Here is a 19,304-nt window from a genome sequence, read left to right on the forward strand (position 1 = left end):
ACTTTTGTGACAAGAGGCTAAGTTTAATGACTTAGCTCTTTTGGGAGGGGAAGTATAAGGACATAGAATTTCCTTGCCACACAGGGGAGCTGATGTTGAAAGTAGTGATGTTAAAAGCAGCTTGTAAATATGCATACTTGCTGATTGACTGAGGCACAGAACCGAAGTCTCTCCCCCTTGCCAGGTCAGAATTTGACCATCTGCATTAACTTTGTCAAACTGGAAATGTGATGTGATTCTGGGTAGAATGGAAAACATAAGTAAAACCAGGAGACTCAGCAAGAACTAAGAAAATGTTTATAAAATATTCTTTATGTGGACCAGAAACAGGCCACTCTCCCTGCTGCAGGTGTTGCTTAGCAATCAAAAAGCAAATCCTCTTTCTAACTGGGCTGTGCCACAGTTAAAGTTTCATAAACCTAACCATGCTCTGCCCACCTTTAGAGGAGAAAGTTAAACTCTTAGCCCTAAAAAAATTATAGGAAAGTACACATCTGCTAATAAAATTGGTTGATATGGTATTTCAATAAAGGCTCAGTTTAAAAACCAGCGCTTAAGGCAGTATAATCTCTTTTCTTCCTTAAAAAAAAAAAAAAGTGTACCAGAGAAACAGTGAGAAACACTGCAGGCATTTATAGAATTGTGTGAAAAAATACTCCATATAAATAGCACTAAATGCTAGGGAGGTAGGTCTGTGCAAACTGCCTATCTCTACCCAATTTGTCTCTAGTTTCAAGTTAGTAATGAATAGCTTCCTTCTTGTAACAGGTGATTTAGGGAAGCTCTTGATATTTTCTCAACAAAACTGAATGGCATTAACTTTTAACTTATTTGTTGCCAAGTAGATGATTTATATGTTTTTATACATGGGGCCAGCAAGTGAACAATTGAGTTTTATAGCTAGGTGCTGGTGGCCTGGGTATGGAGTTCAGATACATCTTTTGAGTAGTTGTTTATTCAAAAATATGCCCACGTCTTTAGCAAATTACTCACAGGGTCAGCGACTGTTGACCCTGTGTGTTTGTTACACTTTGAGTGTAAGTGACAATATAAACACAGCCATATAGATGAATATACACTAGTGCATTTTTATTTCTGTTTATGCCACGTTTCACTTAATGTGAGCCACAGGTTTAATCTGATCGGCCTTTAATACTTTACATCTAAAGTGCTGAATTTCCTTACTTGGTTTTAAATATCCAGATCTGCCCATTTAAAAAATTATGTCTATTTAATGCTTATGTTTGCAAATGTATTAAAGCCATCAAGAGGTTTTACATTTGCCATGGAGAAAAATGCTAACGATTGCAGTTTAAGCAGCTGCCAAGTACATAAATTGTAATTAAGAGGGATTAGCAGTTACCTGGACTTGCAAAACAGGGATTCAGATGTTCAAAGGTTAGTAATTTGGCAAATAGTTGCTTTGGTTGGTTGGTTGTTCTAGGCAAAATGGAAATGATAAAGCGTGTCATATCCTGAAATAGCAAAATAGCCTGGATGCTGAAGATTTCTGAAATGTGGTAGATTTTCTGACTCCTGTGGCATCTGACGATGACCCAAGTTCTGGCTCCTACAGATGAGGAGTCTATAAATAGGAAGATAGGAAGGATACAGGGTGGTTGGTATCTCTGTGTACACGATTTCTCTCATTGGTACCTTTTCTTTTCCTTCTTCCCAGTGTTGCTAACAACCACAAGCAGAATTTGATGACGGTGGCAAACCTTGGTGTGGTGTTTGGACCCACTCTGCTGAGGCCTCAGGAAGAAACAGTAGCAGCCATCATGGACATCAAATTTCAGAACATTGTCATTGAGATCCTAATAGAAAACCACGAAAAGGTAATATGTAATTGATCACTTGCAGTGAAGAATGTACCTGGGGGGAAGCTGCATTGGAATTGACCTTCAGAGTTGGCTCAGATTTGCGTGGCTAATCACTCTTACACTGTCATGACGATGAAGTTGCTGGTGGTGGTAGTGATGGTGGTGATGATAATGTAAGGTTGGTGGTAAAGGTGTCAACCGTGGTAGTTACGATGACAACAGCCATGGTTATGGTGGTGGCAGTGGTGGGTAAAATTGATTGAGCATTATGTGCCAGGAACTGTGTTAAATACTTTATATGTATATTGTTATTTTATCCTCACAACAATTCAATGAAGGAAGTACTCTTATGAACCTCATTTTGGAAACATGCTTTGCCCATTTCTTACTTGATTGTTTTCTTATGAATTTATGAGTTTTTTAAATTTTAGGGATATTAAACTTTCTTCATTTGTGTTGCAAATATTTTTACCTATAGTTTGTCTTTCAATTTTATAAATGGTGTTGTATTTTTTATACCGTTTGTGTGCGCACGTCTTTATGGTCTGTCTTTTCTTTTGGGGAATTGGGGTTCCTAGTCTTTCTTTCGAAGGTTTTCCTCATCCCCCAATTTGAAGAATATTAACACAGAGCTGCCCTTATAAAACTGGGGAGGGGACATAAAGCTGCAGTCCTCTCACCCACTTCATTGCTCTTATGAGCAAATCCATATGAAGTTTCTCAGAACTTGTGCAGGGTTCCCTAAAGCACCATTTGGCAGCAACAAATCTGGAATCTAATAAAAAATGCTGTTTCTCTTAAATAAAAACTTTGCCTAGAATGGCAAATTAATCATGCACAATAAATCCAGAATCTGACCGTGCCTCACCACGTACACTGATAATGTTGTAAGCCACCACTACCTCTTGTCTGACTTTTTACAAGAGCCTCCTAATTTGTTTCTTTCTTCTACCCTTGGCCTGACAATTCTGATACCAGCCACCAGAATGAGATTTTTTTTAATGTTAAGCCAGATAGTATCAGTTTTCTCCTAAGAATTATCCAGTGGCTTCCCATTTCATACATTTGCCCACATAGTCTCTGTCCTCTTACTGTTACTACCTGATCTCGTCTCCTGCATCTCTCGTATAGCCATCTTGTTTCTGCCTTGCTGTTTCTTGGACACCACAGGCACATTCCTACTTCAAGGCCTTCGCAGTTGCTGTTCCCAGTGGCTGGAACACTGTTCTTCCATAAAACCACATGGCATACTTCTCACTTCCTTCAAGTGTACTAAGTGAAGCCTACCTAGATCTCTCTGTTTAAAATTATAATCCCAACTTCCTGCATTCCCTTTTCCTTTTATTCCACTTAGTCTGTTTTCATATCAAAAGACAAAATCACAACAAGTTTAGTTTAAAGATGTTAATTGACTTTTATTTGTGATTCTAGAATTGGGCAACACCTCATTCTGTAAAATAGAATGAATGTTCCAGGAGCTGAGCAGAGGAGGTTGGCTTTATAGACAGAAAAGGGCTAAAGAAGAGAACAAAAAGCAGATTAATTGTTTTGAAGTTACTTTCCTTGTAAAAGTTAAAGCAGAGGGGACTTCCTTCAGTGCTGACTAAAACTGGCCTGTTTGGGGATTTGCCTGTTATCTCTCCCCTCATTTATTGGAAGGTCAGACAAACAACTTATTTTTGGCTTGATGGCATAGAACTTCAGCAGAAGTAACTGCATTTTGATTTGGTCTCTTGAGCCTAGGGCAGGAGCTCAGTCCAAACCAATGGCCTCCTATCAATTTTATTTAACACATAGGACTTCACAAATTATAGAGCATGTAATAAAATTTACTTACTGATTAGATCCATTGGCTTTCTGACCTCTTCAAGCATGTGTGCTTCAGGAAAGCAGGGACGTTGTGTTTTGTTCCTCAGTAGGCACTAGTACATTGGTTTTGGGTGAATGTGGCAGCCAGCCTCCAAAATGGCTCCCAGTGATCCTGTCCACCAGTGTTCATTCCCTTGTGTAGCCCCCTCCACCTCTGAATAGAGCTAGCCTATGTGATCAATAGAATATTGCCAAAGTCATGGTATTTGACTTCTGAGAACAGAACATGTACATTACTCTGGGAAGGTCATCCTTCATATTCATAGGGTTTGTCGTCTTTGTGAGAGCAATTGGAATAAGCCATCTTGACTCCTTTTTCACTGTAGCTTCAGGCCTAGCCTGGTATGAAGCAAGGAGATGCTCCCTCAGTCTTTTTTGGAAGTCTGTGGTGTTCACCTCACAGCAATTCTAAGCATCCGTGGCTGTGCTCTGGCCTCTGGCTTTCTGGAGATAACACTTTGTATAAACTCCCTGCCAATAGAACTTAACTTTAGCCATCAAATCCAGAGCAATTTTATGTACTCAGAAGGATGTTGTCGGAGACTTACTCTTTAAAATCCACAATCTTGGCCAGGCACAGTGGTTCACACCCGTAATCCCAGTGTTTTGGGAGGCTAAGGTGGGAGGATCATTTGAAGCCAAGAGTTTAAAACCAGCCTGGGCAAAATAGCAAGACCCCCATCTCTACAAAAAATAAAAATGAAAAATCAGCTGGATATGGTGGCACATGCCTATAGCCCTAGCTATGGGAGGCTGAGGTGGGAGGATCACTTGAGCCCAGGAGTTCAAGGTTACAGTGAGCTATGATTGCACCACTGCACTCCAACCTGGGTGACAGTGAGATCCTGCATCTAAAATAAATAAATAAAATGTTTTAGAACATAAAAATTCATAGTATTTAAGGTCTTAGTTAATACTTACCAACCATTTCCTTAGACTTGGCTTTAATTTTCTATAATAGAAACACACACACACACACACACACACAAACACACAATGTCTAGGGGTGACTATTCTTCTGTCTAGTCTTAGTGTCAAAAGTTAGACAAAATCCTGAAACCCTATTTGAAGAAATGCTTTCCAGCAGCACCTTTTCATGTGAAACAAGTTTGCTTGAAACAAGCCCTACTACAGGGCTAAAGTATATATCCCCCATAGCAACTAGCACAGTATTCTCTCATGTTGTTAACATTTTATATAAGGTATTTACTTTGTGCTTCGGAATAATCATTAGGAGGGCTCTAGGAATAAATGGAACATAGCACTGAGAAGAAGGTGTGGAAACCTAGGCATCTAGCCATTGGAGCCACTCCATTGACGGAGAGATGAAGAGAGCCATGAGATGTTTTAATTTTCTATTGCTATATAGCAAATCATCTCCAAACCTAGTGACTTAAAATAGCAATTATTTTATTACTCTCAATTCTGTGAGTCAGAAATTTGAGAAGGGCTTATGTGTGCCCCTTGTGGTATCAGCTGGGTTGGTTTGACTGGGACTGGAGGTGTCCAAGGTGGCCTCACTCCACACAGCTGGGACTTTGGTACTAGGTGTTGACCAGAATGCCTTGATCCTCTGCCACAAGACCCCCCTCTTTCCAGGTGCTGTCCCATCATTCAGGAGTCCAGCCCCAAGTTCCAAGAGGGCAAACACAGAAGCAGCAAGGGCTATTAAGGCTTAGGCCTGGAACAAAGTATCATTTCTGTCACATTCTGTTGGCCAAAGCAAGTCACAAGTCCAGCCAGATTCAAGGCGGGGGGAGCTAGATGCCACCTCTGGGTGGGAGGAGCAGTGTGTGCACACAGGCGTGGGAGGATTGTTGACTGTTATCTCTGCAGGGGATCTATGGTACCCAGCAAGTTTGCATTTAGTTCCCTTTAGGAATGACTCTGCTTTCTTATCAGTGGCTTGTGCTGAGCATGGGTAGCAACCCAGTGTTTTTATGGAGAGTGCTTTTCCGCCTCCTCTCTGCATTGCCATTTTTTATTCAACCAGGGGCCTCAGGCATCTGGTGGTAGTGACAATTTCAGCCCTTAAATGCCCTTTGTGAGCCTTGGTATGGAGAACCAACTCATAAATATCTAAAATTGGAAAAACATTTTTAAGATTGGCATTAAAGAAAAAGGAAAGAGAAGTGGGTAATTCAGTTTCTTTAACCTGGTAAAACACCTCTTTTTCAATAGAAGGTAAGAGACCTCTGTGTTCTAACTAGCTAAGGCATACAATCTTTTCTCTCTTTGCCTACCTGTCTTTCTGTTGTTTTCCAAGGGTTAACATTAGACATTCAGCTGAGGGTTAACAGTGAACATGATCTCCTTTATTTTGTCACTCACACCCACACATCCTCAAGATGGTACCTGCAAGTCTAGAAACACCCTCTCCCCCCAACCCAGAGAATCCATCTATATCTTCCTCCTGGGAGCCATAGTGATGTGTTTCACACACAACTTGTGTTTGGTCAGATAGAATGCACTAACGACATGCTTACCCTGTCACAGTGGTCCAGAACTTCTGTCCTCCACCTCTCTCACGGACCTGGGAGGGAAGCAGTGTTTGGCACAATTCTGGGAAATAAATATCCTAGATTGGGAGGAGACAGAGAGGAAAACAGCTAGGAGATATGATATTATGTTTGGGGGCTCATGGAAATTTTTCTTTTTCCATGTTGGTAATACATACTGATTGTTTACTCAGTTAAAATTAATGAATCCTTTAAATGAATACAGTCCAGAAATAATAATGATGATAGTAATAGCTAACTTTTACTTACAGCTTATTGTTTACAAGATATTGTGCTAAGCAGCTTTATATCCATCAGTCAATTTTCACAGCAACCCTATAAAATTAATATTTTTAGCTCTGTTTTTACAAATTATAAGCCTGAAGTGCAGACACTTTAAGAAGCGGCTGATTAGGAGAGGAACAGGGGTTGAACTTAGTACTACTCTCAGAACCCAAGCTATTAAAATCTACTGTAGTTAATCTCTTTTCAGTGCAGTAAGCATTTTATTGAATATCTACCATTAGCCAAAGATAAGTAAAATAGGTCCTTCATTTTTCAAGGCACTCCCATTTTATCAAGATAGAACTAACTATAATACAGTGTGCTAAATGACCTCCAGTAAGATGAATAAAGTGTTATGGCATCACTGAGGATAAATAATTTAATTCTACTGGCATTGGGCTCTGACAGATCAATAGAAGTTTTCTAGGCAGAGAAAGAGTAGAGATGGGAGGGACAGCCACTCAGAGGAGCAGCATTAATCAAGTTGTTTGTATTAAAATGACATGGTTGTGAAAGACTGTGGGTTGTTAGCAAGTAGTGGGTGATAATGCCAGAGAGTTGGATTCAGTCCATTTGCTAAGGGTCCTGAAAACTATAGGAAAAGGTTTTGAACTGACTCCTGAAAACTGGGAGCTCTCAGAAGTTTCCAAGTGGAGGCTAAAATGATTATGTCAGCACTTTAGAAAGACATCCTTGGAAGCTGAACCAAATAGTACTTTGATTGCTGACATCAAAATCACACATTAAATAAATAACAACACCATAGAGTTAACCATACTGTTCTAAACTTGCAGCTCAGATAGTGTCACCTTTGACCTACAGGCTTTGCTTGGAGGTTAGAGAGAGATTCTTAATTTGTTTCTTTTTGCCAGACTTCCTAAGGGGAAATACTAGCTCATAGCATCATTTCCTATTAATGACTCCTTACCGTGGACTCTCCTTGAATTATATGAGAACTAAAGAGTAGATTTGATGGTGTAGCTCTTTTTAGCTACAGTCAAGTTTCTGAGTTGAAAGCTCAGATGGCAAAGATTTTGGCTCTTCCCACGCTATGTTAAGGTAGCAGTCAGTTATGCAAAATTACCATTTCCGTATGAACAGAATCTTTTCTCCAAACTCACACCTTATCACACTGAGTCTTAAAACATAAAGTAGGCAAAAACTTAAGGTTATGGTTAAAGCAACCAATATTTTTATGCTTCCAGCTAAGATTTTCAAACAAAATATTGAATGCTGTCATGGTCCAAGATCTCAAGGGCCAGAAATTATATTTATTATAAGGTTTTCTCTTTACTTAGTGTTTTAAAGGCTTACTTGCTAATGACTATGACAATTTTAGATGTTTAAGAAGGACAACCATATCAAGAAAACAAACTGCTTGCTTTTCGTAGTTTTGGTTCAATATGAAATTTCAGGCTACTTAGTGTGTGTGTGTGTGTGTGTGTGTGTGTGTGTGTCCGTCCGTGTCCCCTTGCTGTTAAATTCCAACATATAATAGTAGGATTGCACTTGTTCTGTAACAATCCATGCTGTTTCTTGTGGCTGTGGCACTCGAAACGGTTTCTGTACATGGAGCAGGCTATATGTGTGTTCGTGTGTTATGTATCACAGGCTTTTGCCAGCATTGCCTCTTTTGATGCCTATTAATGTTTGACAAAATAAGTTATAATAATTCCTTCCCTAGTCCATCAGTTAGCTTTGGAAGAGGTGGGAGTGTTGATCATTGAGCTGTTAATTCTCAGAAATCCCCAAAGATCAGTGCCCCTTTTTAATGTGTTAACTTTTAACCTCAGATGTCAAGGAGAGGAGCTAGCAATCATGGATGACCCCCACTTAACACCTGGACTAAGCACTAAATCCTAAGCAACCTCGCATTCCCAATAAAATGCTAGTGAATTACAATGTAGTTAGCTCAATTTGAGTTGATTTGGGCCACCAATCTGCCTTGATCTGCTTTTACCAAAATATTGGTGACATTGAAATCCACTGGACTAGTTCTGGACTTTGTGCACAAAATGTACATTAGTTAATAAAGTATAGTTGGTTTGGCAACTGACAGGTGTTTAGAAGTCGCATTTTATTTCTTTGATATTTCAAACAGTTGTTGATATGCAAAATTAATAAAAAGGTATGCCTGGATGCTTCACTATGTTGAGATAGTCATTGGTACTCTTGCCTGCTCAGGAAGCTAATCTTGTCCTGTGGTCATGGCTTTTGTAATTTGTTCATCAATTTTTATTTTTAAATTTTTTGTGGACTTTCCTTCCAATGGTTCTTGCTTGTACTCTCTTTGTTCCTCTCCTTGTTAGGGTTCAGAAGCAAGCTAGATTTACTTGGGTGTTGAGCTAGAATGCTTCTGCCACAGGGCTATTTTCTTTTTTTAGTGACAAGTGCTGTGTAAGATACTCTTCATTAATGTGATAAGGTAGGTTGTGCATTTGAACACATATATTTCCCCCAATAAATCCCAGATAAACCAATAATTGTTTGAATTGTGAAGCTCCTTTAATATTACTCAAATAAAGGTGGAGATTGTTGTTGTATTTTAATCTATCCATCTTTGTCAGCAAAGAGAACAGGAAATAGAATCTTTCTGGAGATATGGAAAATCACAGCTCTCCATGGATTACCCAAGCTGTCTATATATACCCTCAGTTACTAATGTAATTGGTTCCTTTTGAGAGATTTTTAATACAACTACCCAAACTACGTTCTAAATTGTTGATCCCTCTGCCAAAATGCTGATATCAACAGGACATAGGACTTCCAACTGTCCTTAAAAAACCTCTGCAGTTACAGCCTCTGAATTTGGCTTCTTAACAGTTACAATACATAAGCCCTGCTAAGACTTGCCTGGCTTCCACTGTGAAGGTGCTGGGTTTATGGCTTCTCTGAGAGCACCACGCAGTCCTCGGTCCCATTGTCTGTCATGAGAAGGAGTGAGCTGTGCTCAGCTGTTGTAGGTCTACTTTCCTAATGCGTCAAACAAACCAGTCCCACATTACTAGGGACCCTGGTACATTTGTGTCTTGAGAAAATGCTCAGTCTCATTTCTCGTATAAACCTTTCTGTTTTGCTTTGTAATCCCCAGGCCTCTGCTGTTGATTTATTGTCTCAGAGCTACTTTGCAGTTATAGACTAGGAGCTCTTCATCATGACCTAATTTCCCTCCCATAAAAATCACAGCACATAATAAAGAGTACACCACACACATTACAGGGAGACTCCTAATCCTTTTAAATTGCAGGCGCATGTGACAGATGGGATTGAAGAAGGTCTAAAAATGTGTATGTGACATGGATAAGAACAGATTCCACAAGTGTCAATGCTTTGCAATGTCAAGATGGGCCAGAGGGGGAATCAGTGAAATTTAAATTTTGTAGACAGTGCAAGGGAATAAGAACAGGAAATTCTGTCATTGCTGTAAGCAGTTAAGATCAGTGTTTTGCAAAGAACAGTAATTATATTTACACTTATAAATTAAATCCTCATGTCCTGACTGCAAATAATCCATTGTTGAATCTCCAGTTATCTCCCTTCTTGTGTGTCTCCTTTTTTACTGACTACAGTAATATCTTTTGAACACTGAATGTCAAACTGTATTAGGCGCGTCAGTCCTCACCACAGTCCTGGGACTTTTTACAGATAAGGTCTCTGAAGGTCAGAGAGTTATATAATTTGCCCAAGGTCACAGAGCTAGTAAGTGACTAAAATCAGATCTGCCAGACTCCAAAACTTATGTCTTCCCATTTTGTCCTCTGTCTCTCAAATTAATAGTAGCTATAAAGACCACAAGTGCTTAAGACCCAGACAGTCAAGCCATCTAGGTCCCAGTCCAGCTGCACTCCTTATCTATGTGACCTTGGACAAATCAGTGAATCTCAAGGAGTGTCAGTTTTCTCATCTCAAGAGGGCAAGAATAATAGTACCTCCCTTACATGGTTATTGTGAGTAAAATAATCCATGTAGATAATCCATGTAAATAACTTAGCATGATAAGTGCTCAAATTCTGTTTTTATTGTCATTTATACCACCACCATCTCATGCCTACTCTTTGCCACATACTGCACTGAGCATTTTATGTGCATTGTCTTTTCAGTAGCTTTGCAAGGCAGGTATATAGATCCTTGCTTGCACAAGGGAAACAGACTCAGAAGGGTTAATTATCTTGACTGAGATTACATAGCTAGTAGGTAGCAAAGTCAGGATTTGAACCCTACTCTGTCTAGCTCCAAAGCCTGTTTGATTTGTACCCATATGATGATCTTAAGTTCCTTTCCTGTATTTGATGTGATGATATGGCAGTGATATCAGCGTCAGTGATGGTGAGGTCCGTGTAGCTGTAGGTGTTGCTGCCCACTGAATGAGAAGCAGAACCAGGATCAGCCCAGGTTTGTCTGACTGCAGAGGCCAAACCACCCCTGACCATTGTGACTCGCAGCTTAAGGCGAAACAGTAGCTTGGTATTTATGGATCTGCTAATTCCACTTACAGGAAGCTTGAAATTGGGGATACTTAGAAGAGTTACCCAGAGTTATATTTTTGTTTTACAATTTTATTCCCCAATAGCTTCCAGAAGGCTTACAGTCTTCCTTACTTTTATCTCTAAGACATTCCTGACTAAGTCGGAATTACTTTGTGAGTTTGGACAGTATTAACAGGGCACTTGGGGCAGAAAATAAATCTCCCCCTTTTGTGTTAATTTGGAAAGTCTCTGTGAAATGAGTAGATTGTTCCAGCCACATGGTAGAGCTCCATAAATCCATGGCTCATAGGTTATATGAGCTCCTGCTTCCGTCATTCAGCAGGGTTGTTTGCACAGTGATTCTTCTCTACAGACTGAAGAAAACTTCATTTGATTCTCTTGAAATCATCCCTTCCAAAATGAAATAGGATTGGAATAACCAACAAAGTTGTGAATAATTCAGATTCTCATTAGAATCCCAACTCGAGCCTTTAGCATAGAGGCAAACCCGTGGCCAGACAGTCAGCAGGCTTTAAACAATTTGCATGTGTTCAAGTGTCAGAGTTAAATAAACAGCAGTCACTTGGGGAATGATTTTCCAGAGTCATTAATGAAAGTTTGTGTCGTCTGCTCTGACTTGATCTAATTTGCAAAAGTACCCTGTACCTTGGAAGAATGTGTAATAGTAATTATGATAATCACATGTCTGGCACTGGACATTTTGCAGTGTGCTTCCTTGCACATTATCTCATTTGATCCTGAGAATAGCCCTATCAGCGGTCTTCAGCAGCCTGGGCCTGGCTCACAATGAGACCCAGGGAACTGACCCTTGGGACTATGGCTCTTGCCCATGGCAAAAATCTCCTTGTAGAGCTGATTCTCTTATGCTTGAATAACTTAATTATTTTAGAGGAAACAGCTGATGAGCAGAGTGAACTTCTCCCTTGTTTGTTACCATGTCTCTTCCTGCTCTGCTGTATATAAATATTGTCTTGGAAGCAATTTTTCACGCATCTGTCTAAAGCCATGGTCCTTCCTCACCAGTTACTCTTTTTTGTTTCTCCAGCATTTACTACAGTTCTCAGGAAGTAGTAAAAGCTCACATTTTTGTTGACAGTTGAAATTGAAGTCCACGTTATTTTTGCTCCCATTGTAATTGGGTAAGGATCTCATTTTCAGTAACTCATTAGAAAAAAAAGAGACAAAATTTGGAGGCCAGAGGCAAAGCAGGATGAGAGGGAAAATAGTGAGAACCAGGCCTATCGCTAACTCTGAATTCATTTTCAAATGCTCTTAGCTAGGGATTGCTGAAGGTGCTGTAACTGAGGCCAGAGGCAGAAAGGTACTAGAAGACACTGTTAGGTTGAAACACATCCTTGTATGTTTGGGACACCAGCTTTTGTAGTGAAGATTGCCTGGAGATTAGCCGAATGAATGGCTGCTGCAGCCCTGGGACTTCACTCCTGGTCACTCTCCTGCTTAGCTGTGTGGCATTGTAAGATAGTCATCCAACTTGCTATGCTGTTGGTCTCCAGCTTAGAGATGCATCATGGGATGCATCTGCCTAGCATAGTGCCTGGTAGGTGCAAAACTCATACATAGTAGCCATTTTTAAATGTCAATGATAATGGTACACAGTGAGGTTGTCACCAGGGGATGGCCAAATAAACAGTAGGGAGAAAGCTTCTTAGAGGTTGCAGTCCTTGAGCTTTTCTTTCTATTATAGAGGCTCAGTAAGAGACTAGAGATGTTTATAGCACTGGTAAACTTGTTTTTTGGGGTTCCAGCTGCTCGGGAAGTTAGGAGTTTTTTCTTGCTTTTACTTGGTTTCCTTCTCTTCTTATTCCCTTGCCCCAGTTGAACTCAGCTACGTGTAGTGATTCAGTTTATCTTGTTGAAAATTTTCAGTCCTCTAGGGAAGATATGATACTGCTGTTTTCAGACAGCTGTGTTTCGGAGTGAGACTGATTTAACCAGCTGGCTGGCATCATTGGAGCCCGAGGACCCACCAACCCATGGAGAGCAGCTGTTTGGGCTGAAATTCTCATAATTCTTATGATTTTGTTTCCTACACATCGGCTTTTGAGTTCTGTTTTTAAATGCACACAGAAAAGGAGAGAGGACCATGAGAAAGACTGATGTATCTAGGGCCACTCATGGGTGAAATGTGGCCCTAGACACATCAGAGACTGTTAGGAAGGAGAAAACTCAGGAGGGAGGAGACCAACTTCAAAGAATAAGAGATGGTAATGAGTGGATCCATAAATTTTGATTTTTCAATATATAGTGGGGGTGTTATGTAGCCATTAAGAATCATGTCTGAAGATTTTTTTAATGAATGAGGAAATACTGTATAATGTTAGATGAAATGTATATGATACAAACAGAATAAAGAATATAATTTCAATGTTGAAAAGTGTGTGTTAACATTAACTGGAATAATTCATACAAAGCATTTAACTTAGTGCCTGGTGTGGCAAGGACTCAGTAAACCATAGCTACAGGAGGGCAGACTCTAACCACAGAACGTGTTTGCCTCTTTCACTGTTATACCCATAGTGCCTACTATAAAAGAGATGCTTAAAAGGTGTGTGTTTATTGAATGAATGAGCATCAGTATTATTGTATCCATTTAAAAAGGAATCTGGGGTAAAAAAAAAAAACTGTTATCTTCTGAAATTGTATCTACAATTGTGGCTACTGAACCTCCCTGAGCCTTAGTTCTTCATTATAAAATGCTGAGGACATTACCTGTTGCTCAGGATTGCTGAGAACTGAGTGAGCTACATGAAAAGTACACAGTGTGATGACTGGTACCTAAGGGAGTCTGCAATAAGTGGCGGCTACTATAATCATGGTAAGCACCATATAAGTATTAGCTATTATAATTATTAAAGCCTGCCATACTTTTATCTGTAGAAATAAAGATGAGAGTTGTCATGATTTCTGTCTATCATCTTCTTCTCATTTTTTGGCATGAACTTTTAGAAGAATAAAAGCCCCTCCTCCAAAAAAAAGCTTATAAATAAATAAAACCTAAATGCTAACAGTGGTTATCTCTAGGTGGTAAAATCGGGATAATTTTTTGTTTTCTTCTTGAGACTTTTCTGCATTTTTCAAATTGTCCATAGTATGTGTGTGGGTGTGTGTGTGTTACTTTTATCAAGATAAACGAGGAAAAGCTCAGCATCACAGATAACACGGAGCTGCTGAACTAGAAAAGGATGCTGCAGCTGAGGACAATTGATGAGGATTGGGAAATGGTGCCCTGCCCTGGGACCCTTTGTGAAATGTTATTTAAATACATGTTTCACAGTTTAAGAAAGTTGTGAAGTAATTGTTAAGAACTTAGAACCAATGGAGAAAAATAAAGGAATTTTTGATTCATTGGTTCTGGACAAAGGTAGTCAAAAAACTTCAAGTGCTGTTAACAGACAGTGGCTTCTATTGAGCACAGCTGCTTTCTTTTTCCCTGGAGAGAACAATAAAAAGATGCTTAGTGGAAATTGTGGCAGAAGAGGTTAGAAATGGAAGTGGGTGGTTATCAAACTCTGGGATAAGCTTCCAAACAAGAATGTTTAATGCCATTTCCTAGAAAAGTTTAAAATGAAGTCTTGAACAACTGCCAGTGGTCTTCTCGGATCTTTTCTTGCTAATTCCAAGACACTGCCAAGCTTTCCGTTGTACTGCTTCAGGCCTGTTTTCTTCCCAGTTCACAGATGTGAGTAACCTTGTTGTGAAACTTTGTTTGCAGATATTTAACACCGTGCCCGATATGCCTCTCACCAATGCCCAGCTGCACCTGTCTCGGAAGAAGAGCAGTGACTCCAAGCCCCCGTCCTGCAGCGAGAGGCCCCTGACGCTCTTCCACACCATTCAGTCAACAGAGAAACGTGAGTCTTTGCTGCATAGGGCCAGCGTGGCATTCAGGGACATCCCATGCTACCTGCATGGCTCAGGGTGGACACTTCCAGCTTTTCTCTGTGTGCTACTGGCTTTTTGTGTCCTTGAAGACTGTATCATTGTGCCCTCCCAAGTGCCTTTGCTGAGTAACCCTGATAGGACAGGAAGCAATATTATTGAGAATGAAAGAGAAGAGCTGCCATTGAGGATTCTCTTTCCAGATCGCCTGTGGACAAACAGCTGAGTCTGTTTTCCTCCTGCTCCTACACAATAAGAGCTGAGCTCAGACACTGCTTCTTAAGCTCCCCTTTTGTTAGCAATTCCCATAGATCCAGTGTCCTTTCCTTTTCTCAGTTGTAATGAAATACCCATTAGTGTGAGTCACATGCCCTACTAGAATGTGACTCTGTGAGGGTGGGACCTTGTACGGCTTGATGTTTTACTCCACCTCTCATGGTGCCTGGCATGGAGTCGACACCTAAAAATATTTGAAATTCATTAGTGAATTAATTAGGGAACAATACCTTACTTGTTCCAGATACCAGCGTGTTATCACCACAATTATATCACATCCGTTTTTCATCTCAGGATTTCTGAGTTCTTTGCAATGATCAGGTACTGACCCCTAAAATATACAGTATTGTTTCAGCCTTTGCTCTAAGAGAGCCTCCATTTGCTCATCTGTAAAATAGGGATAATAGGACCCACTCATAGGAAGTTATGCGAATTAAATGAAATTATGCATTTCAGCATCTGGCATAAGGCCTGGGACATGGCAAGGGCCAATTACTGAGAGCAGCTAATACCATTATTGGTTACCGTTTAATCACACACAGATAACCAAGGATGGTTCATTCATGCAGCTGACGTTTACACGACACCTACCAGGGACTGGGAATATAAACATGGGACCTTGGCTTTAAGGAGTTCAAAACTGAGTAAGGAAGGTAGACAAGTGACTACAAATGTGAGTCAGCATCACAGCTGCTTCATTAGAGATATACACATTGAGAGAGGTAGCAGAACACAGTGGTTAAACACACTCTGGCCCCAGGTCGTCTGGGTGTGATTCTGCCTCTGCTGCTCATCAGCAATGAGTGGCTTGGGAAGTTACCTAATATCTCAGGGCCCCATTCTCCTTTTCTGCAAAATAGGGTTGATGCTTTCTATTTCATGGGGTTGTTCTGAGGATTAAGGCCCTTCAAATGTTGCCAGGAGCAGAGTCAGTGCTCAGTAAATGCTGGGTGGTAATGGCACAGGTATTGCCATCATCATCATTATTATAACTCGTTTCTGTGAGGTACAGTAAAGGGACAGAGGCAGGACAGTGAGCTACTTTGCCTTGAAGAGGAGAGGCTTCATATCTGGATTGGTATCTTTCTTTTTGTCACCAAAAAGGTGCTTGTTTAATCCCCTTGTATTTCTAAAGTAATGGCCTTCCTTACCATAACTTCTAAAAGCAAACCTTCCCCATCCCAAAACCCTTACTGCACTTCAAGATGTCATTGAATCTCATCATGTGGCTGTACCTTGGTATATTTAGCATCATTCGGGTTGTTTCAAATATTTTGCTTTTATAAGTAAAGCTACTATTAACATCCTTATAACTAAATCTGCTCTTTTTTCATGAACATTTCTTTAGATAAATTCTTAGAATAATTTCTAGGTCAACAGATATACAATGTTTCAGGACTTTGACCCTATCCTGGGATTGGCTTTCCTTCTAACAGTAGCCTGTGTTCCTTTTAAATATCTGGCTGGGGTCATTCTCACTGTGGTCTGCACGTGGCCTGGGCCCCTGCGAGTGTACCAGGGAACACTTGGAACAGAACTGGCCTCACTCACACCTGCTGAATGAATGAGGCATCAGGCTATGGGGTAATGTGCTTCTCAGGTTTCCAGGACAGCCACGGTCACCTAATGTTTTGTACTTATCAGTGTACGGTGTAGATTAGGAGAGGCTAGACAGTATTGGTAAATTCCCTAAGCTTAAAATAGTGCTGGGTATGTGGTTAGAATGAAGCAGAAGCAGCTTTGGAATAGGCTTTAAAGCATTCTCTGGGAGCTCATAAGAATGAAGATGGAGATCAGGAGAAAATCAGCTAGATCTTTGTCCAAGATTAATTTTATCACACAAGGCAGAGGATGAAAGTTAAGGATGTGTGAAAGCAGGTCTGTCTCAGCTGCAGAGCAAGCTGCTCTGTCCATGTCTGCAGATGGTAGACAGGGGATTGGAAAGGGGGAGACAGTGAACAATAGGGCCTTTCTCTTAATGTTAGGAAATGCTCCCTGGAAACATGACCGGAGCATACAGATATGCTCAGATATTTGTAGGGAGCCTAACTTTCCCTCCTTTCTCAGAGAATAAACATTTTAACTGCAAGTCTGTGTGTTCTTTAACTGCAATTTATATGTGTGTCTGTGTGTATATATTGGTTTGTTTTAGAGACCCCTTTTTTTCTGCGAAGCTAGCATACTATCCAAACCGGCATGGAAGGCACCCTATGGGGGGGCGGTGGGAGAGTTGACTGGGGAAGACTGAGCTAGGAGCTGGAAGGTTCTGCTGGGACCTGCTCCCTCCCAGGTTGTAATCCAGCCACCCGTCACTGTCGGGTGAGCAGATGATAATGCACTGTGAAGTTTTCACACACTTCACCTTTCTCTTTGTCTGGTCTATGGACAAAGACAGAAAACTTTATCCTAGCACTTTGCTGAATTTACTGTTTGGCATTAAAGTACAGGTAACGATTATGCAAATATAATAATTTGTGAAAAAAAGTATATATTTCCATATAACAGTGATTTCAGTTTGAGGCCTCCTGACACACCTAGCTCATTGCTTCCCAAATGCCAGTCATGTGCATAACCCCTCATTCACTATTTGTGCCACAGCCACATAGCTCATGCACTGTGACTTATTTAATATACTTCTTTAAGTTAACCTTAAAGCAACTCACTTCTTTCCCTGGCTTCATCCTGATACAAAAGATCTCTAGAACATGACTTCAATGGTCTCACTGTATTATTCTCTAATATATGTTAAAATAAACATGTAACCATTAAGATGGAAAGTGGTCATCCATATCCCACCTTAGAATTATTTTGTGTCCCACTTGTGGAATGCATATCACTGTTTGGAATCCACAAACTGGCTTTTAATTTTGACTGACTTCCATCCTTCCTCTTAATTTAAGTATAGAAACTCAAGTTCCTTTTCTCCACTCAACTAGAATTGGGTTCAGATATTGTCAGTGGGCTATGGACACTTGCCGTTCATGTCAGTTTCCTGCTGTGCCCTTTCAGTTCATAGTGACACCTGTCCTGGTTTGATGCGACCTTACCTTTCTTCAGGTTCTTGCCACAGAGCAGATACCTGGTTGGAGGGATGTGCTGTGAGGGCACACATGCACCCATAGGCACATGCACATGCGCACTCCCGCATACCTCTCCTCTACCTTCACACTTGCCCTGCGATCATTTTCAGAACCTCATTTCTTTTGATAAGTCTGTCCACCTGATCCCTTTTGAGTCCAGTCATTCTCCTTTTTCTCTTCATTGATGCACTTGCAAGTTAATGTTTATTTGGCATTCCATTTGTCAGTCCTCTCTCCAGTCCGCAGTTGAAATGCTTAGTGGGGCTGAGGCTTCCAGAGTAGCTCACTTAGGTATTTCCCTCAAAGAGACTCCAGGTGTTGTTGGCAGCATACATTTTTCTCCCAGCCTCTCTGCAGTGTCCTTACTCTGTGCAAAAGTTGGAGCCCACTGTTTGCTCTTAGAGGTGAATCTTGGCCTTGGATTGTCATTTGCCTCTTCCTTCCCAGAGAAGAAGCTCCTCAGGCTCAGGCGTCTGCCTTTGCACCTGCACTTCAGGCTCATGGTCTGGGATATTAGAATATGCTCATAGATGTGTGTCTTATTTTCCAGAAGGGGTTTTTCCTTCAGTGTGAGTAGACCAGTTGTGTGCCCAGGTCCCTGCCTGCGACTCTCTCTCTTTAATCTATGGGTATTAGTATAGTCTTCTCTAGGTGGTTTTGTGTTTTGTTTTGTTTTGTTTTCCTTTTCCTAAACGTAAAGCTGTGGTCTATTCTCAGAATGAGGAGCTTGATGGTTTCTCATGCTCTGTGCTGGGCAGGGACTTAGGTCAGTTATAAGACAGCAAGTGGCTCCTCATATCATAGGCAATGTGTGATGGAAATGGGGCTAGGAGTGAAATGGGAGCAGCCTCTGAGATGAAAACTTTGTGGACAAGAGGAAAGGGAATGATGGGGAAATGCAGGATTTAGAAAGCATCATAGCAACAAATACAAACCATCCGGAAACCACTGAATATTTTAGTGAGGAAGGAGCTAGATATCAAAGTTATCTGTAGACAGTCAAGGAAGGTTTTCTGAAAGGAAGAGTTTTGAGAAAGATACAAAATGATATGAAGGGTCCCATTCTGGCCCAATAGATAGGAACGG

The 19,304-nt window shown here is 40.6% G+C and overlaps 1 protein-coding gene across 28 annotated transcripts in view; it reads left to right on the forward strand.

The window, feature by feature from the left end:
- The window catches only part of ARHGAP26 (Rho GTPase activating protein 26), a 458,375-nt gene that overhangs the window by 348,665 nt on the left and 90,406 nt on the right, over positions 1-19,304 (forward strand). For all 28 annotated transcript variants that reach the window (XR_008548285.2, XR_010157341.1, XR_010157342.1 and 25 more), the window contains 2 exons: positions 1,679-1,838; positions 14,696-14,834. Coding sequence is in view for 19 of the 28 variants with exons in the window: in XM_016953982.2 (XP_016809471.1) it covers positions 1,679-1,838; positions 14,696-14,834 (299 nt within the window). In the remaining 9 variants the exon portion in view is untranslated. The remainder of the gene's footprint in view (positions 1-1,678; positions 1,839-14,695; positions 14,835-19,304) is intronic.

This window comes from Pan troglodytes, chromosome 4 (assembly GCF_028858775.2).
Source record: "Pan troglodytes isolate AG18354 chromosome 4, NHGRI_mPanTro3-v2.0_pri, whole genome shotgun sequence".
NCBI lineage: Eukaryota > Metazoa > Chordata > Mammalia > Primates > Hominidae > Pan > Pan troglodytes.